The following is an 18,478-nucleotide window of genomic DNA, read 5'->3' on the forward strand; positions in this document are numbered from 1 at the left end:
TGAATTGAAAAGATTTTATGATGTAAGAATTATTTTCCCTTCCTTCTTTAAATACATTTAAATTATATATTTTTCTTATATAAACAAAATTTGATATTCTAATCCTTTTTGATCCCTAGCAACTGAGATGACACATGCAGCTCTACAGCCTTAGCTTTGAAAAAAAAAGTTTTTTATCAAAACTATCCCATCTCACAAAATATCAAAATCAATGTCAGATTCACAACACAGTGAGACAAACCATAAACAAAGCCGGATTTCATTAATTTTTGCATTCAGCAAAGCACTTAAATGTGAAACGCCTTTAACTCTGTGCATCACACAAATAAACATAAAGTATATATCCATCTAAAACCCATCCCACTAAAAGTTAGACATTCAGATGAACATTAAATGCTGCGGGTTTTTTTTTTTTACAGAAAGATATTCTGAAATCAAATCTTTAATAGAGTAGTCAACCATTACAAAGTACAACTTTATATTGATCATTACTAAAATCAAAATCTCAACTAAGCTGTTCAGTATTTTAGTATCATGGGTTGTACAGTCAGGTGAAAGGAAAGTTTATCAAAGGTGACCACAGATGTGAATTCTGCATAAGTGGTACTAACGCCCAACTTAGAAAATCATACAATCTTTACTGAAGTAAATAAACAGGCTACTGAATATTGCAATAATATTCAACCACCAATGTTATCAGACTTTCCATGTAAGCTTTGATTCACATACACAACACAACACTTTTCTCTTTGTAACTATTGTTCAGCTGTTCAGCAGGATATCCTAACACATCCAAAAGTTCAAATCCCTCCCCTGCATACATTTACTACACAATCAGATTGTGCATTACTGACCAGCTACACTTATTTCTTAATGACTTCTCTGAAGTGCCTGCTTCTGGCTTCTATTGAGATAATACACAGCTAGTAACCGGTGCCAGCTTGATGCCAGCTTCAATGATAATAGAACTTCAACTACTTAACATAATAAATTTGGGTCTTGCATTTCTTCAGTAATGATTTGTACTCTGATCAATGTCATATCGTACAACCGACGCTTTTCCCATATTGATTACTATCATTCAATGTTAAATATGAAAAAAAGTCAAATAATACTCAATAACACCTCTATATTTAGATTCTACTGCTAAATTTAGCCAAGCCTGGCATTTGTCGACTAATTCACTAAAATATATACGATAAACCTACCGTTTTCAGCTGGGTCTCCCTTTTTAGCTGTAGCAGCATTTCCCATTGTGTCAAAAGGTATAAGAAAATTACACAAACGGGAAAAATTGCTCTTGTTTATCGATATATATCACCTTCTTAGAATCCAACTTGTTTCGACCGTCCATGAACTAAAAACAAAATTCCTCCTCTCTCCTAACTCACAATCCGAATTATGTGCAATACTTCTTACAATCCAACTGATTATCGAGTAGAAGACAATGTAAACAAGTAAACTAAAAATCTGTAAACATAAACAAGTCAGATGCAAAATCAGTAAAATAATATTGGCGATAAATACCAGGAACTACATCGCGCGCGGATGAATAAAAGTCGCCATGATGGTGCTCAATTTATTTATGTCAGGGGTTCCCTAAGGGGTTTAAACGCATATTTCCACTGGTGAAGTACAAATTTTAAATATATGGGGTAAAAAGAACGTTAAATGTGGGTAAAAAGCATAAGTAACCCAATTCGACATATATGTTACAATAAAGTCACTCTTATCACTTAAATTTTGAATGGAAAGAAAAACAAACTTTTCCTAATTCAATGTTGTAAAGTGCACGCCTAGGCTTTAATGGGTATCATGAGTTAGACGTACCACATACCCTCTCCACACAGGAATTTACGTTTATCAACATAAGAGAGACTGTTTTTGTGGTTTGGACCTTTTGGTGTAAAAACGACCCGACCCGGTTCAAGCGAGACGTGGCCTAAAAGGAGTGGACACGATTTCATTTATGGGCCTATATTTAATTCTACAACCAAATTGGATATCATTAATGATAGCCCGGGCCGTGTAAATACATAAAAATACATGAACCTTTATGATAAGATCCTTCTTAAATCATATAACTTCAACCGTAAAGAGTCAAAAGACGTTATTGAAATTATTCATCCATGCCTCGGAGATGTCCCTGTTATGTAACTTAACTATATATAAGCTATTCAAATCACAATTGTCTACTATAAATGTATAATACCCTTATACATACTTTCTGGTAATGGTTCGTAATCTTGAGTCATTTTGTTGTTACAACCAGTCTCAAAATTTGCCGCCTTCAAACTTTTACCACCATTTTTCGTCTGGTTTGATTTAAGATCTCACGAGAATTTGAGAGATTTTCAAGGATGACGTAATATACATGTATTTTAGAGACAACAGTCACAATGCAATAAATAATAATTCATCAACCATAAAGTTCACTGGACAAATCATTTATGGCAAATACCGTTTTGTGTCTTTACTTAATTAACCCATCAACAGAAATGTTGACTACCCCCCCCCCCCCCCCCCCCCCCCACACACACTTTCACGATAAACACGACATCAAACATGCACCTGAAATAAATAAAAGTAATGGTCAAGCTGGTCCATACTGTTAATCTTATAATGATAACCGTTGTCTTATCCTTTTCCATTATTCAAAATTATCTCTTATTTGTCTGGGGGTGGATTAATAGATTTATTAGAAATAAAAATTATATTTAGTGATATACTAACCCCTCCCCTTAATTTTTACTATCCCCATATCTAGGCTAATCTCTTCAAAATAAGAGGATTCCCGGTCTATCGAGGGATGCTTTGTTACGCTTTTATAGAGATTGGCATACATCTTACATTGATAAATTATAAAGGGGTACAATCTTTCAGACATAAGAAATGTGCAACCTATATCAATCGAAACTGATATAAATGTAATATTTATAGACATAATTCCTATCCCCGAAAAAATATCAGTATAAAGGAGGAAGGGGGGGGGGGTGAGAGTAACTGTGCAAAATACCGAGGACACTGTACTATTTGTTCCGATTTGGAAATTTGGTTTCCAGGTATTTCATCATATGCAACAAATGTGCTTACGTTTGCAGCCCCTCCTTCAAATACGATTATTTATTCTAGATGATCAGTGTGCCCCAATATTTAATGCACAAATTAAGGCATAGATGTTGTAAATTGCAGCCTACTTCTTACCCAATTTTGACACTTTAAGGGTAAAACTTTGCATGATTGTAGTTACAGAAAAATATGCCTGGTGATTGATCATTCTGATTGGCCTGTCACCCACAGGCCACACCATGAAAAAGGCAGTACCAGGCTAAGCATCAGGATATTTTTCCAGCAGAATCTATGGACCCACCCATAATTTCGCGGATTGTTCGTCAACCAGACCAAAGGATAAGACTCTAGTCACTCTACCCCATGTTTACGGGTGGCGACTCAAAAATTAACCCGAGTCGAACAGCATTCAAAAACCGATAGCCAATAATGATAGAACAGTTCTACCTATAACATTTCAAGCAGTTCTATAATAATCGTATTCCTATAACATTTCGAACAGTTGTAGTTATTGTATTTCTATGACATTTTTTATGAGCAACCTATATATATATATATATTCTGTACATATGTTTATGACGGAAAGGGGAGAAACAATGCGAAAAACAAAACCAAGGAAAACCTCCCCTAGAAATACCCCAAACTCGGGCACACACATAAAGGCTTCATACATCAATACACGTTTTAAAAGTCTTTAGATGCTTGGATAAACACGACTCTTTGGTAGTGTTATTTTTACCATCAGACATCTATATTTAGCGAAAGAGGGCCTATTTTAGACAGGACAACCTACCGTTCCACAGATACAGACGATGAAGTTCCCGGCGCATCCGCTCGTCCCGGATCCTGTTCGATTCCCTGTTACTATCATATCTTCTGAAACTAAGCACATGGTGCCCCCGTTCCCTCCTGAGTGGGGGGAGCTCCCCTCCACTCCCCGTCCTTAACCGGGGGTCTGTATTCGCCCTTCTCTTTTTCTCCGAGTCAAACAAATCGAAAAAGAAATCCATTTTTCGATTGTTGACCCAGACGTCAAGTTATATTTTCACAATTCACTTAAATTTCCAACTTTTCTTTGTTAAACATGGGAAAAACTATATTCCTCCGCCCTTAGTCGAGGAGATATTTTTAGCCTTTAAATTACGGTATACACGTTAGCCTATGCCTAAAAATTGCATCTTAGTTCAGTCATGTGGAACCGACATTCTTATGGTCTCTAACATGAATGACAGCAGAATGATGGCCAAAAGCCGCGTCACTGGTTAGTTACTCTGTGGAAGAAATGACCGCGGAGATCAGATTTCTCCAGCTGTGCCCCACAGACGCTCGGCTGATTACACACACCCAGAAAACGAACGCCTATAGTGAGAAATTAGACGAACGTTTATCAGGCCCAATTACTTGGTATGACATGCACGTCTGCATTGGAGTTTATATTTGGAACAGAATTTTGACTTCTAAATGTTAATTGATGCCCCATGACTTTCTGATTGATCAGGCACATCCGTGCACACTAAACGCATACTATTTTTACACTAAAGACAGAATAATACGGTTTGCATTTTTGTTTTAACCAGAAAAAATGTTCGAAGCGAAACACAAACCCCCAAAACATGGTATGCCAACACCATGCTGTTTTCAGCCGTAATCTGCATTTACAAAACATATATATAAGACAGGAACGACCTGTGTACAGCTATTGAGTCTTGTATAGGTTGATTAAAAGACAGATGTCGAACAGAGATATAAGCATTCACAGACGGTCACCCTTGTCCAAGAAATAAAGAAGAAGCCAGCGATTTTGTGTGTCTGCTTTTGTACAACCTTTGGAGGATTTTTTGGGAGGAATCAATGTGAGGGTCACGAGATTTCACTTATAGATTACAACAGATTGTCTTATAACCAGTGCCAAAGCAAAAAATCTGTCATCGATGAAGATGGAGTTATTTTTTAAGGGTGTCCGTTCTACCTTTTTTTCTTCTTCGCCCCCCCCCCCCCCGCCCCCTTTTAACAGAATTTTTGAGTTATTAGAAACTCACATATACTTATATATATAGACATTAAAAACATAATTGGTTTTATATATTTTTTGTCAGATTTGAAGCTATGTAATTTTACAATTCTGACTGCTCTCCCTTAAACATGAAATGGTCAGCGATCATGTGTGCGCGACTCAAACATGAGTCTAGTCAACTTACCATTGAAAAAAAAATCAATTCTTGGACGAACAAATAAACCAAAGGTAGCTTAATTTTAAACATGGATCCGTGTGCAAAATTCCAACATTTTTTTTAAATCGTGCAAATGAGAGAGGAAGGGGGAAAAGGCGCAAATAGATTACACTAATAATATTCAGATCTAATTTTTGATACGAAAGTCAGCAATATGCAACGATTCAAACAAACAAAAATACTTACAGGAGAAAGTTTTATCCTTCCCTTTACTCATGCTGGCAATGATATCACGGAATTAACACAACAGATTCTCAGAAATTCTCATTCCAACATCCGACTATGAACTAGGCTACCACAACTCCCAAGGTCTACTCACAAACAAACCAGATTATGCAGCTTGCTATTTTTCTTTACTTCTTCAAATATGTTATTAACCACCAGGGTATATTATAATCGGCTAATCAGCTGGAAAAAAACTTAATATATGTCGCAGATATACTAGTATACGGTAGTTTCATTAAAGTCCGCTAAATCTGTCGAATTAGCCGTACCGTGTGTTTAACACACCAACGAAAACAAAAGACTATGTAACTTGGCTGAGGCGAGTAGAGCTGTTTGGTTTAAACCCCGTGCAGGATAACGCTCTTAGTCGTCGTAACTCAAGTTAATGACACCAACTTAGAAATACTTTGAACATGTGCACTTGTATATAAGTAAGTAAACAACTGTCCTACAAGGAGGTCCTTGAGAGACAGTGAAACCCCCCCTCCAAAGGACAATGCAAATATTGACAAACTTCTGATTCTGCATATGCAGTCCCTAAAAAGAGCGTATATATCTACAGAAGCAAACAAAGTGGGACTCGAAGAAATCAAATAAAATAAAACATTCTTTATCAGCAATTTCAGTGTTATCTACGTCAATTCTGGCTTGAAATCTATTCCTCTTATAAAACGTAAGAAATTCTAAAGAGCAAATCCAATGCAAATATAGACCAGGGCATAATAATATGTTTCGTGTGCATACAGTTTTAGTCCCATATACAATAAGAATTAAATGCATTCAAAAGCAAAATATATCAAAGTTTTTAGAAACATTTGGTCTTTGGGAAAAGAGGTTCGATTGGCATACACATATTGTGTTGATCTTGGTTATCATTTTTGCTTTGAGACATACGTGAAGAGACCCCCGCCTACCGCGATACAAGATGAAACCTTGCTATAATAGCTAGGACGACCTTGACCTTTAACCTTGCCTGAATCTCACAGAACATGAATAACTGTGTAATTAATTGTACAATCAAAGGATGCGATGAAAATGACAAGTTAAAATGATATGACAGACAAAGAAAAAAAAAAGAAAGGATCGTAGACAAAAATTAAGCGATCAATTGATAATAATGTTTGATTTTTTTCTTTTTTACAAAGATCAAGAGACATGTTTGGCCATGGAAAGCGCATAGAATGATCAGACATTATCTAGAGACGGATATATATATATCCCTGGATCAGACGATAAATCGGCCAAGCAGTCTCGATACTTACAGAATTCAGCCTGGTGCTTGCTGTACCCCTCGCCCTCACCCTTGGAGCTGTCCGAGGAGTGTTTGCTGCTATGCTTTTGGCCGAATATTTTGTGAATAATATCCGCCATGTTGAATGTTCAAGTTATTCCTGAGCTAGAACGAAAAGAAGAAAAAACGCAGAACATTAGAGAAAAAATATTGCATCAATTCCTGCACGTTGAATGATAATTTTTTAGAGAAAAATGTGGAAAACGTTCATAATATACTTAACAAATTGCAACCCATCTGCTGACAGCATACGTAAATAAACGTTATAACACAAAACAAACTTAAGATAAAATCGTTTAAAATTGGCACTTCGTCCGGATCGTTTAATCACGCTTTGATTACTAATTGACAAAACAAATATGTACACTGACTCTTATATTGATCAAGTGTGTATTTGTATGATACATTGTGCATTGTAGGAAAACACTTGTTTCTGATTAAGCAGGATGAATCACATTGAGTTTGGGTTCTTTCTTCAAACTAGATAACAAGCAAGTCGGTTTTCTTGCATGTCATTCTCCATAGGAGCATGCAAGCACTTGTTAAAGCGCAGTAAGTATTGGTATTTAAATAAATTAATCTTTTGGTTGGGGTCTAAGTTTTCCCTTCATGGCCACAGTTCTTTGGATATTGAGTTGTGTAAATAAGATAATTACCATGTTCACGTACTTATTCTCTTGAAAAAAAAAGTTTCATTGAAGGAAATTTTTAATCTTGAAGTATAAATGGTTTCATTATTAACATCAATGTAAACGAACATATCTGCAATCATTTTTTTATTTAATGAATGTAACACTTGCATAAAGTTTAGCAAAAAATGAAGAATAATTTAACGTGCGAAATATTGGATCAAGGTTCTGCGACATCCACCCATTGCTAAAGTATAAGCCTTAACCGAATTCTCTCAGATACAGTCTGACTCCAAAGACTCAAATCTCCGATTTCAATACAGAGCAGCTATTTCTATGCTCACAATGAAGGACAGTGCATTCAACCGCGTTCATAAAGATATACTATATAGACAAACAAAGTAGACCAATTAATATAGGCCGATCTCTGTTAAGGAGGAGGAAGGCAAGTTTTCTAAAAAAAAAAAAATCATATTGCTTTTAAATTCTTGGTAAATGCAGATTTACAATCTATTTCACTTCCTCTATGTTAAACACTAGCTGTATATATATGCATGATATTTTTGTGAAGTCGCCGATGTGTTAATTTTTGTGCATTAATAGAAAATTTAACACAAGCAACGGAATCGTTTAAAATTCATACGTTCAACCATAAACTGGATTCCACGATTACTCACATGACAATTCGTAAACCTTAGATGACAGAACCCGACTTTTATTAAAGATTATTTTGCATTTAGTACCTCATTGATATGCGAAGGCGGGCATTCGTAAATAGGCACTATTGTCACCCAACAATTATTTAGATACAATAAAAGTCCCCAAAATAACTTCTGATATATAACCAAACGTGAACTTTGAAATTCCGTGAATAAAAGATACCAGGAGATAATTTAATTTTAATATGGGTTGTGACAATATGCATTTAATCTTAGGTGAATGGCTGGTATGTACATGTCTGAAGCCGGATTGTTTGCAAGGTCTGTAAACAAGGACAACTACCCCGTTCAGAGTCCACGTGTCCATACGTACGCAGGTGTACGTTGTGATCAATTCTTATCGGGGTCATTCCCCTGACGGTCAGTCCCGACCACGGATGTAAATCACGGATTTTTCCTTTCCGAATACATATAGATATATAGAATAAACATTTAAACCATCCACGGTCGGAAGCTCAAGAAAGGTAATGTTTGATCTGGCTCGTAGCATCGGAAGGGAGAGAGTAGTTAAATTCTTAAATTTACATAAAAAAAAATATTGTGAAGGGGCTGGCCCTTCCTCTTTTTCTGGGAGGACATAAAGAACTATATATGGTTTATTACTAAATTGACAATTAAAATAAAAGTTTTACATGTTACGCACTACCCCCCCCCCCCCCCCGACCCTCGCTTCGGATAAGTCTGTCTCCCCCTTTCAGAAATGATGCTATGTGTCTGTTGATATAACAAATCTGGCTACAAGTATGTTTATTGTACATTGTTTGGGTCTGAATATGATTTCTGTTTCCAGAATGACCATGATTTCTGCTTCTAGACTGACTGGAAACTAGTATAAAAATGATATTGAAATAAAAATGAAACTAGCATAGAAAATTTTAATGATTTCTGTTCCTGGTTTGAGGGATTCTTGCAAAAGTACAATCCTAGAACTATTCAAAGATTTAAATGTCATTTGAATAAATTTCGTTCTGGTGAATCAGAAAAACGAATTGCGTTTTGAATTCGGTTAGATAACAATGCTTGGATGTTTTGACAATAAATGTCAGTTCTCCAATGTATGCAAAGTGATGACGTATTCTATCACGTGAACCCTTTATATATAAATCTAAAACAAGTTTATATACCAGTATTTCATGAAGCGAAAGTAATCATAATTAATAGGATTTAGAACATGTCTTCATTGTTCTATTCATTGCCTGACACGTCATATATTTACTAACAGAAAATGTGCCCATATACAAACATATAATTACAAGGAAATTTCAACAGATGCGTAACGCTGGTACCTAACGTTATCTATTTTTCTGGTAATGAACAAATATATAATCACCCCACACCTAAATAATGTGATGTGTCTGTGTAATATACGTACTTGCAGTTTGAGTGTAATATGAAGCTTAATATTCATCAATGCATTTGGCGAAATTTTTCTACAGTTCTATAAGTTTCACACTCAGCTGCTGTTGTTACAGCCAGTTGCTCGTGATGCTACTGAATTTCCAAACAACTAACGAATCAATAATTTAATCATATAAATCAACCGAGTACCCAATTCAAATTTACTTAACAGTATAATGCAGGTTTAGCGACTGTTCAATATTCATTATATATATACAATATCTTTGAATTTTTATCTAACCCTACTTCCTATATATATACCGATACTAACCTTCCATTGTCAATATATTAAGAGCTAGCCCAACCTCCCTCAATATACAGAGAACTTACCCTACCCCCCCCCCCCCCCCCCCCCCCGATATATCTAGAGCTAGCCCCGCATCTCTCAATAGTATCCAGAGATGACTCTTTCTCCATAAATATAACAAAAGTTAATCCCGCCTCCCTCAATACTAGTATATCGAGAGATAACCCTTTCTCCCTTAATATATCGACTAGGAGAGATAACCTTAACTCCCTCAACAATCGAGAGAAAACCCTCCCTTACTGAAAATATCGAGACTCATTATATCAAGAGCTAACCCCATCTCTCTAAATATGTGAAGAAGAGATAACATTACCTCCCCAATATATCAAGAGCTAACCCTAACTCCCTCAGTACATCGAGCTAACCCTAATTTACTCAATATACCGAGAGCTAACCCTAAGTCCCTCAATATACCGAGAGCTAACCCTAACTCCCTCAATACATCGAGCTAACCCAAACTCCCTCAATATACCGAGAGCTAACCCTAACTCCCTCAATATACCGAGAGCTAACCCTAACTCCCTCAATACATCGAGCTAACCCTAACTCCCTCAATATACCGAGAGCTAACCCTAACTCCCTCAATATACCGAGAGCTAACCCTAACTCCCTCAATACATCGAGCTAACCCTAACTCCCTCAATATACCGAGAGCTAACCCTAACTCCCTCAATATATCAAAAGCTAACCCAAACTCCCTCAATACATCGAGCTAACCCTAACTCCCTCCATATATCGAGAGCTTACCTTAACGTCCTAAATATATCGAAAGCTAACCCTAACTCCCTCAATATATCAAGAGCTAACCCTAACTCCCTCAATATATCAAGAGCTTACCTTAACTCCCTAAATATTACGAGAGCTTACCTTAACTCCCTCAATATATCAAGAGCTAACCCTTACTCCCTCAATATATCAAGAGCTAACCCCAACTCCCTCAATACATCGAGCTAACCCTAACTCCCTCAATATATCGAGAGCTAACCCTTACTCCCTCTATACATCGAGCTAACCCTAACTCTCTCAATATATCAAGAGCTAACCCTAACTCCCTCAATATATCGAGAGCTAACCCCAACTCCCTCAATACATCGAGCTAACCCTAACTCTCTCAATACTAGTATATCGAGAGCTAACCCTAACTCCCTCAATATATCGAGAGCTAACCCTACCTCCCTCAATATATCAAGAGCTAACCCTAACTCCCTCAATTTATCAAGAGCTAACCCTAACTCCCTCAATATATCGAGAGCTAACCCTAACTCCCTCAATATACCGAGAGCTAACCCTAACTCCTTCAATATATCAAGAGCTAACCCTAACTCCCTCAATATATCAAGAGCTTACCTTAACTCCCTAAATATATCGAGAGCTTACCTTAACTCCCTAAATATATCGAGAGCTAACCCTACCTCCCTCAATATATCAAGAACTAACCCTAACTCCCTCAATACATCGAGCTAATCCTAACTCCCTCAATATATCAACAGCTAACCCTGACTCCCTCAATATATCAAGAACTAACCCTCACTTCCTCAATATATCGAGAGCTAACCCTAACTCCCTCAATATATCAAGAGTTTACCTGAACTCCCTCAATATATCGAGAGCTAACCCTACCTCCCTCAATATATCAGTTGATAACATTACCTCCCTAGCATATCGAGAGCTACATGTAACCCTTACTCCCTTAATTTATCCCGAGCTAAACCCACCTCCCTTAACAGCTGCTTAATATATCGAGAGTTAGAGTAAACCCGTTGTACCTCAATATGTAAAGTCTAGGAGGAAGAAAACGTATAGAATATACACTAAACTATAAACATTGATTTGTTGTGTAGGCTACTTCATATATGTATACCATAAACTATCATCTCTCTCTTTTTCTCTCTCTCTCTCTCTCTCTCTCTCTCTCTCTCTCTCTCTCTCTCTCTCTCTCTCATCAACTTAAAACAATCAGACCCCGGTAGACATTGGCATGACTCCAGTCCTTTTAAGCTTGATAACTTATTTCAGTATGAAGGAAAATATCGTTAGTGAGATAATAAACAAAACAAGCCTACTGCTTGGTCTGTGTTATATAGGTAACAGTCTGCCCTGTACTTTGGAGGTACACTACTCAGTATATATAAGACGTCAGCAAAGTTTTGTTTGTTTTCTTTCAATAGGGTTCGACTTGGTTGAGAGAGATACGGGAAACATTTAATCCTTCTTAATAAAAACGCAAGTCGTTCAAATTACACACAATTTATAAAATCGGCTGTTTATAACAACAAGCGAGGCCGGATCGACGGAGACACAAACCAGCGAATCCGATCGATTCCCTTAATCAGTGTGTTAATACAAGTTAGTTGACGTCGCCCGAGGCTAAAGGCACGGTAATGACAGTGCCAAAGTTTGAATCTATTTTCAAACCCATTGACTTTTCGATCCAGTGAACATATAAAATTTACGATGGTATGTGCTATTACAGTCGGTGCTTTGTTCGCATTCGGAAGTTTCGAAAAAAATATTATAATAATATATCTATAAACTTATTGACGTCACGGACCGAGATTAAGTGTTAAATCATGACAAATCAATGGCCAATCATGTGCATTGAACAACAAGAACATGGGAGAGAGAGAGAGAGAGAGAGAGAGAGAGAGTTAGCTTAATTAATGTAATTCTTGGCAGCTAAATTTTACATTGAACATCTTAGATGTTAATGTTGCTTGTCATACGAGAACATACGTGAAGCCCACTTTGTAATAAATATGGATATATGCTTACGGAAATTTACATAATTAATAATGCATTCTATATTTGGTTGAAATTGAAACACTTGTATTTTTGTCGCTACAGTTTAAAAATGGAAATTCGGTCGGCGAACAGTTAAAAAATGCAAACGACTCATAAATCATTAATTAAGACAGTGTTTATCGGTTTTAGAAACGATAAGTGCAGATAATAAGCAACAGATTACGAGTATATTAGTGCAATACCAATAAAAAATAAATTAAATGAAGACGTGTTAATCCATTTGAACACCCCCAGACAATTTTCTGAAGAAAAACAATAAAAGAAATCCATCATATAGCACTAATTGCTAAAAAAAAAAAAAATAACGGAAAAACACACTGCAGATATTAGCACTGGCATGACAACTTAATAATCCCCATCAAAGTTCACACGGCATTCAATTTCCGTCTCCCCGGACTTATCCCGCGGGACTTACCTTGCCCTGTTGATCCGGTCCTGAGAATTTTACACATCCCAGACAGTTTCCTGGCGCTGGGAGACAGACAGCTGACTTACCTGTGTATCACCTGGATCACCTTTAGTCGGCCTGGTTACATAACGCGTGGAAATCCGCTGAATTTTGCTGACCAATGTCCACGACGAGCTCGCCACTTCTCCAGTTGTGACCTTTCCCTCTCCCCGAGTCTTAATTAACAGCCTTTCAGAAGGTGAATGGATGGGCCTGCTATAAACAACTCGTCACTCAGGTTTTTCGGTGACATTAATTTCTGCTAAATATACACAAGCTTTAATCATGAGTGTGTTTCGCTGTGGAGAGCGAAGGAAGTGGAGAGTGTGATGTGAGGGGATGTGGGGTTGTTTTTCTTCACTTCGATAAAATGTTTACAAGAGGAAACACAGAGGAAAGTATGTGTATCCGCGCTTTTGACGCACTTTCCTCGCCGTTTATTGCTGATGTCGACCTTAGAAGTTAATTCACACGACCTGATAAATATGTATTGACAGGCTTCTTAGGCCATGACAGTGAACATCTACATAAATTCTAAATACAGGCCAAGCAAGCCCGGGGATATTGTGAAACACAATGCCTTAGCAATTTAATTTCTCTCTCTTTGAAATTCCCTTTCATAAATTATTCAACTGCCTCTGAATTTGTCTTCTCCAGTAGGAAATGCCACCATAGTATCCACTGTCGTGTATCCGCGCCGGTAGTGACATGTTTGGATAACGTGAAAATGGCGTATCCATTGCAAAAACAATGAGTGTTGTGTCCTTTTTTCTATCGACAACGAGGTAAATATTAATTAAAATATCGTAATAGTCGTTTATATTTTTCTGAAGGTTTTGCAGTTGAAAAGAGTGTGCGTTATTTTTGTTCATCGTTAATAAAAACGACTTATTTGTAGAAAAATCGATCGTTAACGTGTCATTTTAACGCTAAAACCAAGAACTATTTCTAGATAACGTAGAAAATATAACACATACTAAAAATCTGAAGCAGCCAAAATTTATTTAAAACATTAAAGTAACCAAATAAAATCAAACCGATGTTTTTTTAATACATTAATATGTATAAAAATAGCAATAACTTCATGCACCTGCTAAAGAAGTAGTACGGTTTGGATAAATAAATTATTCCGGTTTGGATGCTAAAATATAAATTGTGCAAATGGTACGGTTTGAATAATTTTAAGTTATAGCATTTTTGATATTTTAGACATAAAGAGAGCAGTTTGCATTTTATCGGTGTGCAACCGAAGATACATCTTTTTAAAAAATATTGGGTCATTCAATTACACAGCATGCAAAAGATGTATTTTAAGTCAGGTAAAAAGAACATAATGTACAGACGATGAATTTTTCTTTCCTGTCCGACATTTTTATAAATGTGATGAAACCATAATACTTCCACATGTTCGAAGGGAACTAAAACTGGATGACTAGGTTCATTTCTTTAGACAAGCATGTTTTTTTCCTCTGATTAAATGGTATACAAATGTATTAAGTACATGTATACAATTGATCAGAAATTGACTATTTAACAAATAAGGAATCATTCTTTGATCGAATATCATGAGTTGATTATTTTGGTCGGGGCGTGGTCAAACCCAATAAAGCTCGAAACGAAATTACACCTCACAATATCGAAAGAATGATTTCTTATTACTTATATTAATTTAATTCAAAGCAATTGTACTTTTAAATATTTGAATAAGCAAACGTCATTTGAATTTACTGGACTGAATATGAACAAATTGATACTTAGTGTTATCACATGAAAAAAAAAACACTGAAAACTGTAAATATAGTTATATCAAGTTTTTTTTACTAACATTTAAAAATACTACTTTCTTTAATTTTAAATTATAAAGAAAATATGAGTTGAAACATGAGGAACACAATAAAATGTTTAAAAAAAAAAAAAAAAAAAAAAAAAAAAAAAAAAGATTTTCACCTTTAACCTGAAAAGCAATACATCATATTAACTATGCATATCGCGACATTTGAATTTCATCGCTTTCAAACTCACGAATTAACCAGATTATTTTATGAAAACGATAATAAACTTCATTTTAAATGAGTATAGAAACTTTTTATTTTAAAAAATCCGAAAATTGAAAAACATGCGATATGTCCTTTAACAGACAACTATCTACTACTTTTATGGCAAGCGACTATATGATGTGTTTTTTAGTTATTCTGAAATGATATTTATAATCGTGAAGTAAGTTGAACGGAGAACAAGCTTGGACAAATACTATGAAAGTGAGCCTCGTTTTCATTCAATACCAAGCCTGTACATCGCTAGACAAAGAAATTTCTACAATTATTATGATTAATATACAACAGACTTAACATATTTGTAAAGCACTCTGTATGCCATTTTTATAAGCAATTTTTTAAAACAATGTGACTTTATATGTCTATCACATGATAATATCCATAATATTGAAAGCATGCTTTTCAATGAGGGCATGTATATCGCACAGTAGCGATGCTATATCCCCTTCGCGAGGGGAAATTAAAGGAACTGTTTACACTCACATATTAATTACATCCAAACCGTATCAGATGCGTATCCAAACCGTTCTGTTTTGAAAAACAAGGTCATCCAAACCTGTTCCGTTGTTCAAAATTAATCGACATAAACTGCTTATTTACATAATTTTAACATAAACTTCGTAGAACTTTAAAGATTTTATACACTTTTAAATAGATCTGACGATCTTTTTCATGTAAAAGTAGACAATGTATGTCTTAAATAACGCGAAAACTTTTCAAGAAGCAAACGGAACCACCATTTTCACTTTATCCAAACACGTCACTACCGGCGCGGATACACGACAGTGGTATCATCAAACGAAATTCTGCCCATTAAATCTATTGGTCGTACTAAGAATGACTTATTGCGATTCCATACAGTCCGTGTACGTGCGATGACGCTGAAATGCCGCTCGCCCTCAGCTGATTATAATTAACCTCAAATCAGAGTTCATTACACAAAATGAATCAAATCAGGCAGATTTTCTTCTTCCTCCTCCTCCTCATCATCATCATCATCGTCATAATTTTCTTCATTGTGCTATAAGGATATACGTGTTTGTGTCTGTGTGTGCAGGGGGGGGGGGGGGGGGGGGGGAGGAGGGGGCTAGGTGGGTGGTGGCGGTCAACTGTCTTAGTTCGTCAAGATTTTCCCCTGATCCTGACGTGGAACAGATACTTCCATTCCTTTCGCCATTAAGACTTGATAAATCTGACCATCATGGCCCCTAGCCGGCCATACGAGACTGGTATATCTACCGCTGTTGCAAATCTATTTGATGTTGTTCTCACAGGGCATGAACGGAAACAAACAGACCTTTACCGCCATATTATACTGAGAGACAGATAGAATACAACAGAAACTGCATGTAATAAAACTTTTCTATAAATTGCATATACTAGCTGATTGGTGGGTTAAATTATGTCGCTATGCAAGTGCTGTCTATATTTTACTCAAATGCCACAGAAAGGAACCAAATATTGACTTTAGTATGATATACATATTTTATTTGCTTTTTAAAATTTAAGATCAGCGAGATGAAATAAAAAGTGTTACCATAAAAACGATAAACACTGTCATAACGGCTTTAAGAATATAATAATTACATCATAGTATTAGTATACGACGAGTTTCTCTAGATGTCCCTGAAAATTTCGGGCCCCAAATATGAATTCTAAATTTTGAATTGCGAACTGCGTTCTAGAACGAACGCAGTTCACTATTCAATTGCGAACTGCGAACTGCGTTCTAAAAACCGATTGGGCAGAAACCCGTCAAAATGGAAAGCAACTGTGCCCGGCTCCCTCAGATATGCACAGACACCATATGTAAGTGTCTAACGATTGTCAAATGACAATCAACAGATTGACAAAAACGGGTGTTCAGGCGGAATTCTTCTCGCCATGATCACGTGATCTAATTTCGGCAAAACTTTCATCGAAATAATCTGGGTATCCAGTCAATTTTGTGTTTCTTTGTAGTTTTACAACCCTTTTGTTATCTGCTCATTAAAGAACTGCTTTATTTGGTGTGATATATCTTAGGTTTATGAGACTTTGATGCTAATGCATCACTCTTTTTGAATATACCGGTATGTACTACACATTTCGTTTGCATATTTCAGTTCCAAGAATTGTCACCCATTCTGGTGTAATTAAGTTTTGTTGGATAAAACACATTATAATTATGTAGCAAGACGTTTTTATGGTCTGACTGGCTTTCAAGTCACGAAAATCAACATACATCGCAATTCTTTCCACAAACGGAATTTGATTATAGACCCGCGCGGCTTTCAAAATAAACATTTGATGCAATTCCTTACATGCGCAAATTTCCAAAACCTTCAGATTTTTCCGATAGTGTTAGTACATATAAGTCCCATGTATACATTTACATTATCTAATGTTTTTCCTTAAAATTATATCAACGTTCATTTTCCATGAGGCAAAAATACCAAGAATCGACTTTTGTTGGCGCACTTTCTCTCGAAATATACGTTACAATTAAAACCACTTTAACAAGACCTTGGACTTTTGGTAGGATGTAACTCTCCTTTTCTTGCATCAAAGTAAGTTAAAAAATGACGCTGGTTTCAAGTGAAATGTATGCACAGATTGCGTAGTCTTATAGCTCAAAAGCCAGACAAATCCTGTTGATTTCAACGAGCCATGGCTGATTCGCCAGCAATAAAATTGACAGACCCACATGTATGTCACATTATTATAGTTTCATGTTAAATACTGAAATCTGATTGGTGTAGACGCAGTTGATAATCCGTTCTATTACCCTCAGCGTTAGCAACACACTTAGCAACGGGTAACACAACGAATTGTTACATGCGCGTAAATTATGCGCGTACGGTTCGCTTGGAATTCACGTTATTTCTATATAAAAAGCATTTTAAAAAGTCTCTAAAATTAAGCCATTCAGTATAATAAAATAAATAGTGCCTGTTTGGGAGGATAACAGTTGAAATTGACACCCCTCGAAAACCATTGTCAACCTCCGCTTCGCGTCGGTTGACAATGGTTTCCTCGGGATGTCAATTTCAACTGTTACCCTTCCAAACAGGCACTATTTATTTAACACAACTACCCAAAGTCCAAGCACCTGTTAAATGGTTCTAAATGAACCATTTTTATAAGTTTCTTTTTTATCTTCTATTATTATTCATGTTGTTAGGCAAGTAATTCAGATGATTAAAGGGACTTAGGCACGGTCTGAGCTCAAATTTATTTTTCAAAATATATTTTTTTCATTTTTAATGTCTAGAATGGTCAGTATGAATGTTTTTAATGCTTTGTCAAAATTTGAAAGTCAAATA

The 18,478-nt window shown here is 36.1% G+C and overlaps 1 protein-coding gene across 9 annotated transcripts in view; it reads right to left on the reverse strand.

The window, feature by feature from the left end:
- Window positions 1–18,478, reverse strand: part of LOC128165887 (cAMP-dependent protein kinase catalytic subunit 1) — a 28,621-nt gene that overhangs the window by 7,158 nt on the left and 2,985 nt on the right. Inside the window, exons 1-2 of one of the 9 annotated variants that reach the window (XM_052830818.1) lie at window positions 13,167–13,371; window positions 6,788–6,921 (exon numbers count right to left, since the gene is read on the reverse strand). In XM_052830818.1, the coding sequence (XP_052686778.1) occupies window positions 6,788–6,896 (109 nt within the window). In that variant the 5' untranslated portion in view covers window positions 6,897–6,921; window positions 13,167–13,371. Of the gene's footprint in view, window positions 1–1,208; window positions 1,476–3,862; window positions 4,300–5,486; window positions 5,829–6,787; window positions 6,922–7,039; window positions 7,168–13,086; window positions 13,106–13,166; window positions 13,372–18,478 lie in introns of those variants that run through there. The other 8 variants (XM_052830820.1, XM_052830819.1, XM_052830821.1 and 5 more) reach the window with 8 other exon arrangements.

Source organism: Crassostrea angulata, chromosome 10 (assembly GCF_025612915.1).
Source record: "Crassostrea angulata isolate pt1a10 chromosome 10, ASM2561291v2, whole genome shotgun sequence".
NCBI lineage: Eukaryota > Metazoa > Mollusca > Bivalvia > Ostreida > Ostreidae > Magallana > Magallana angulata.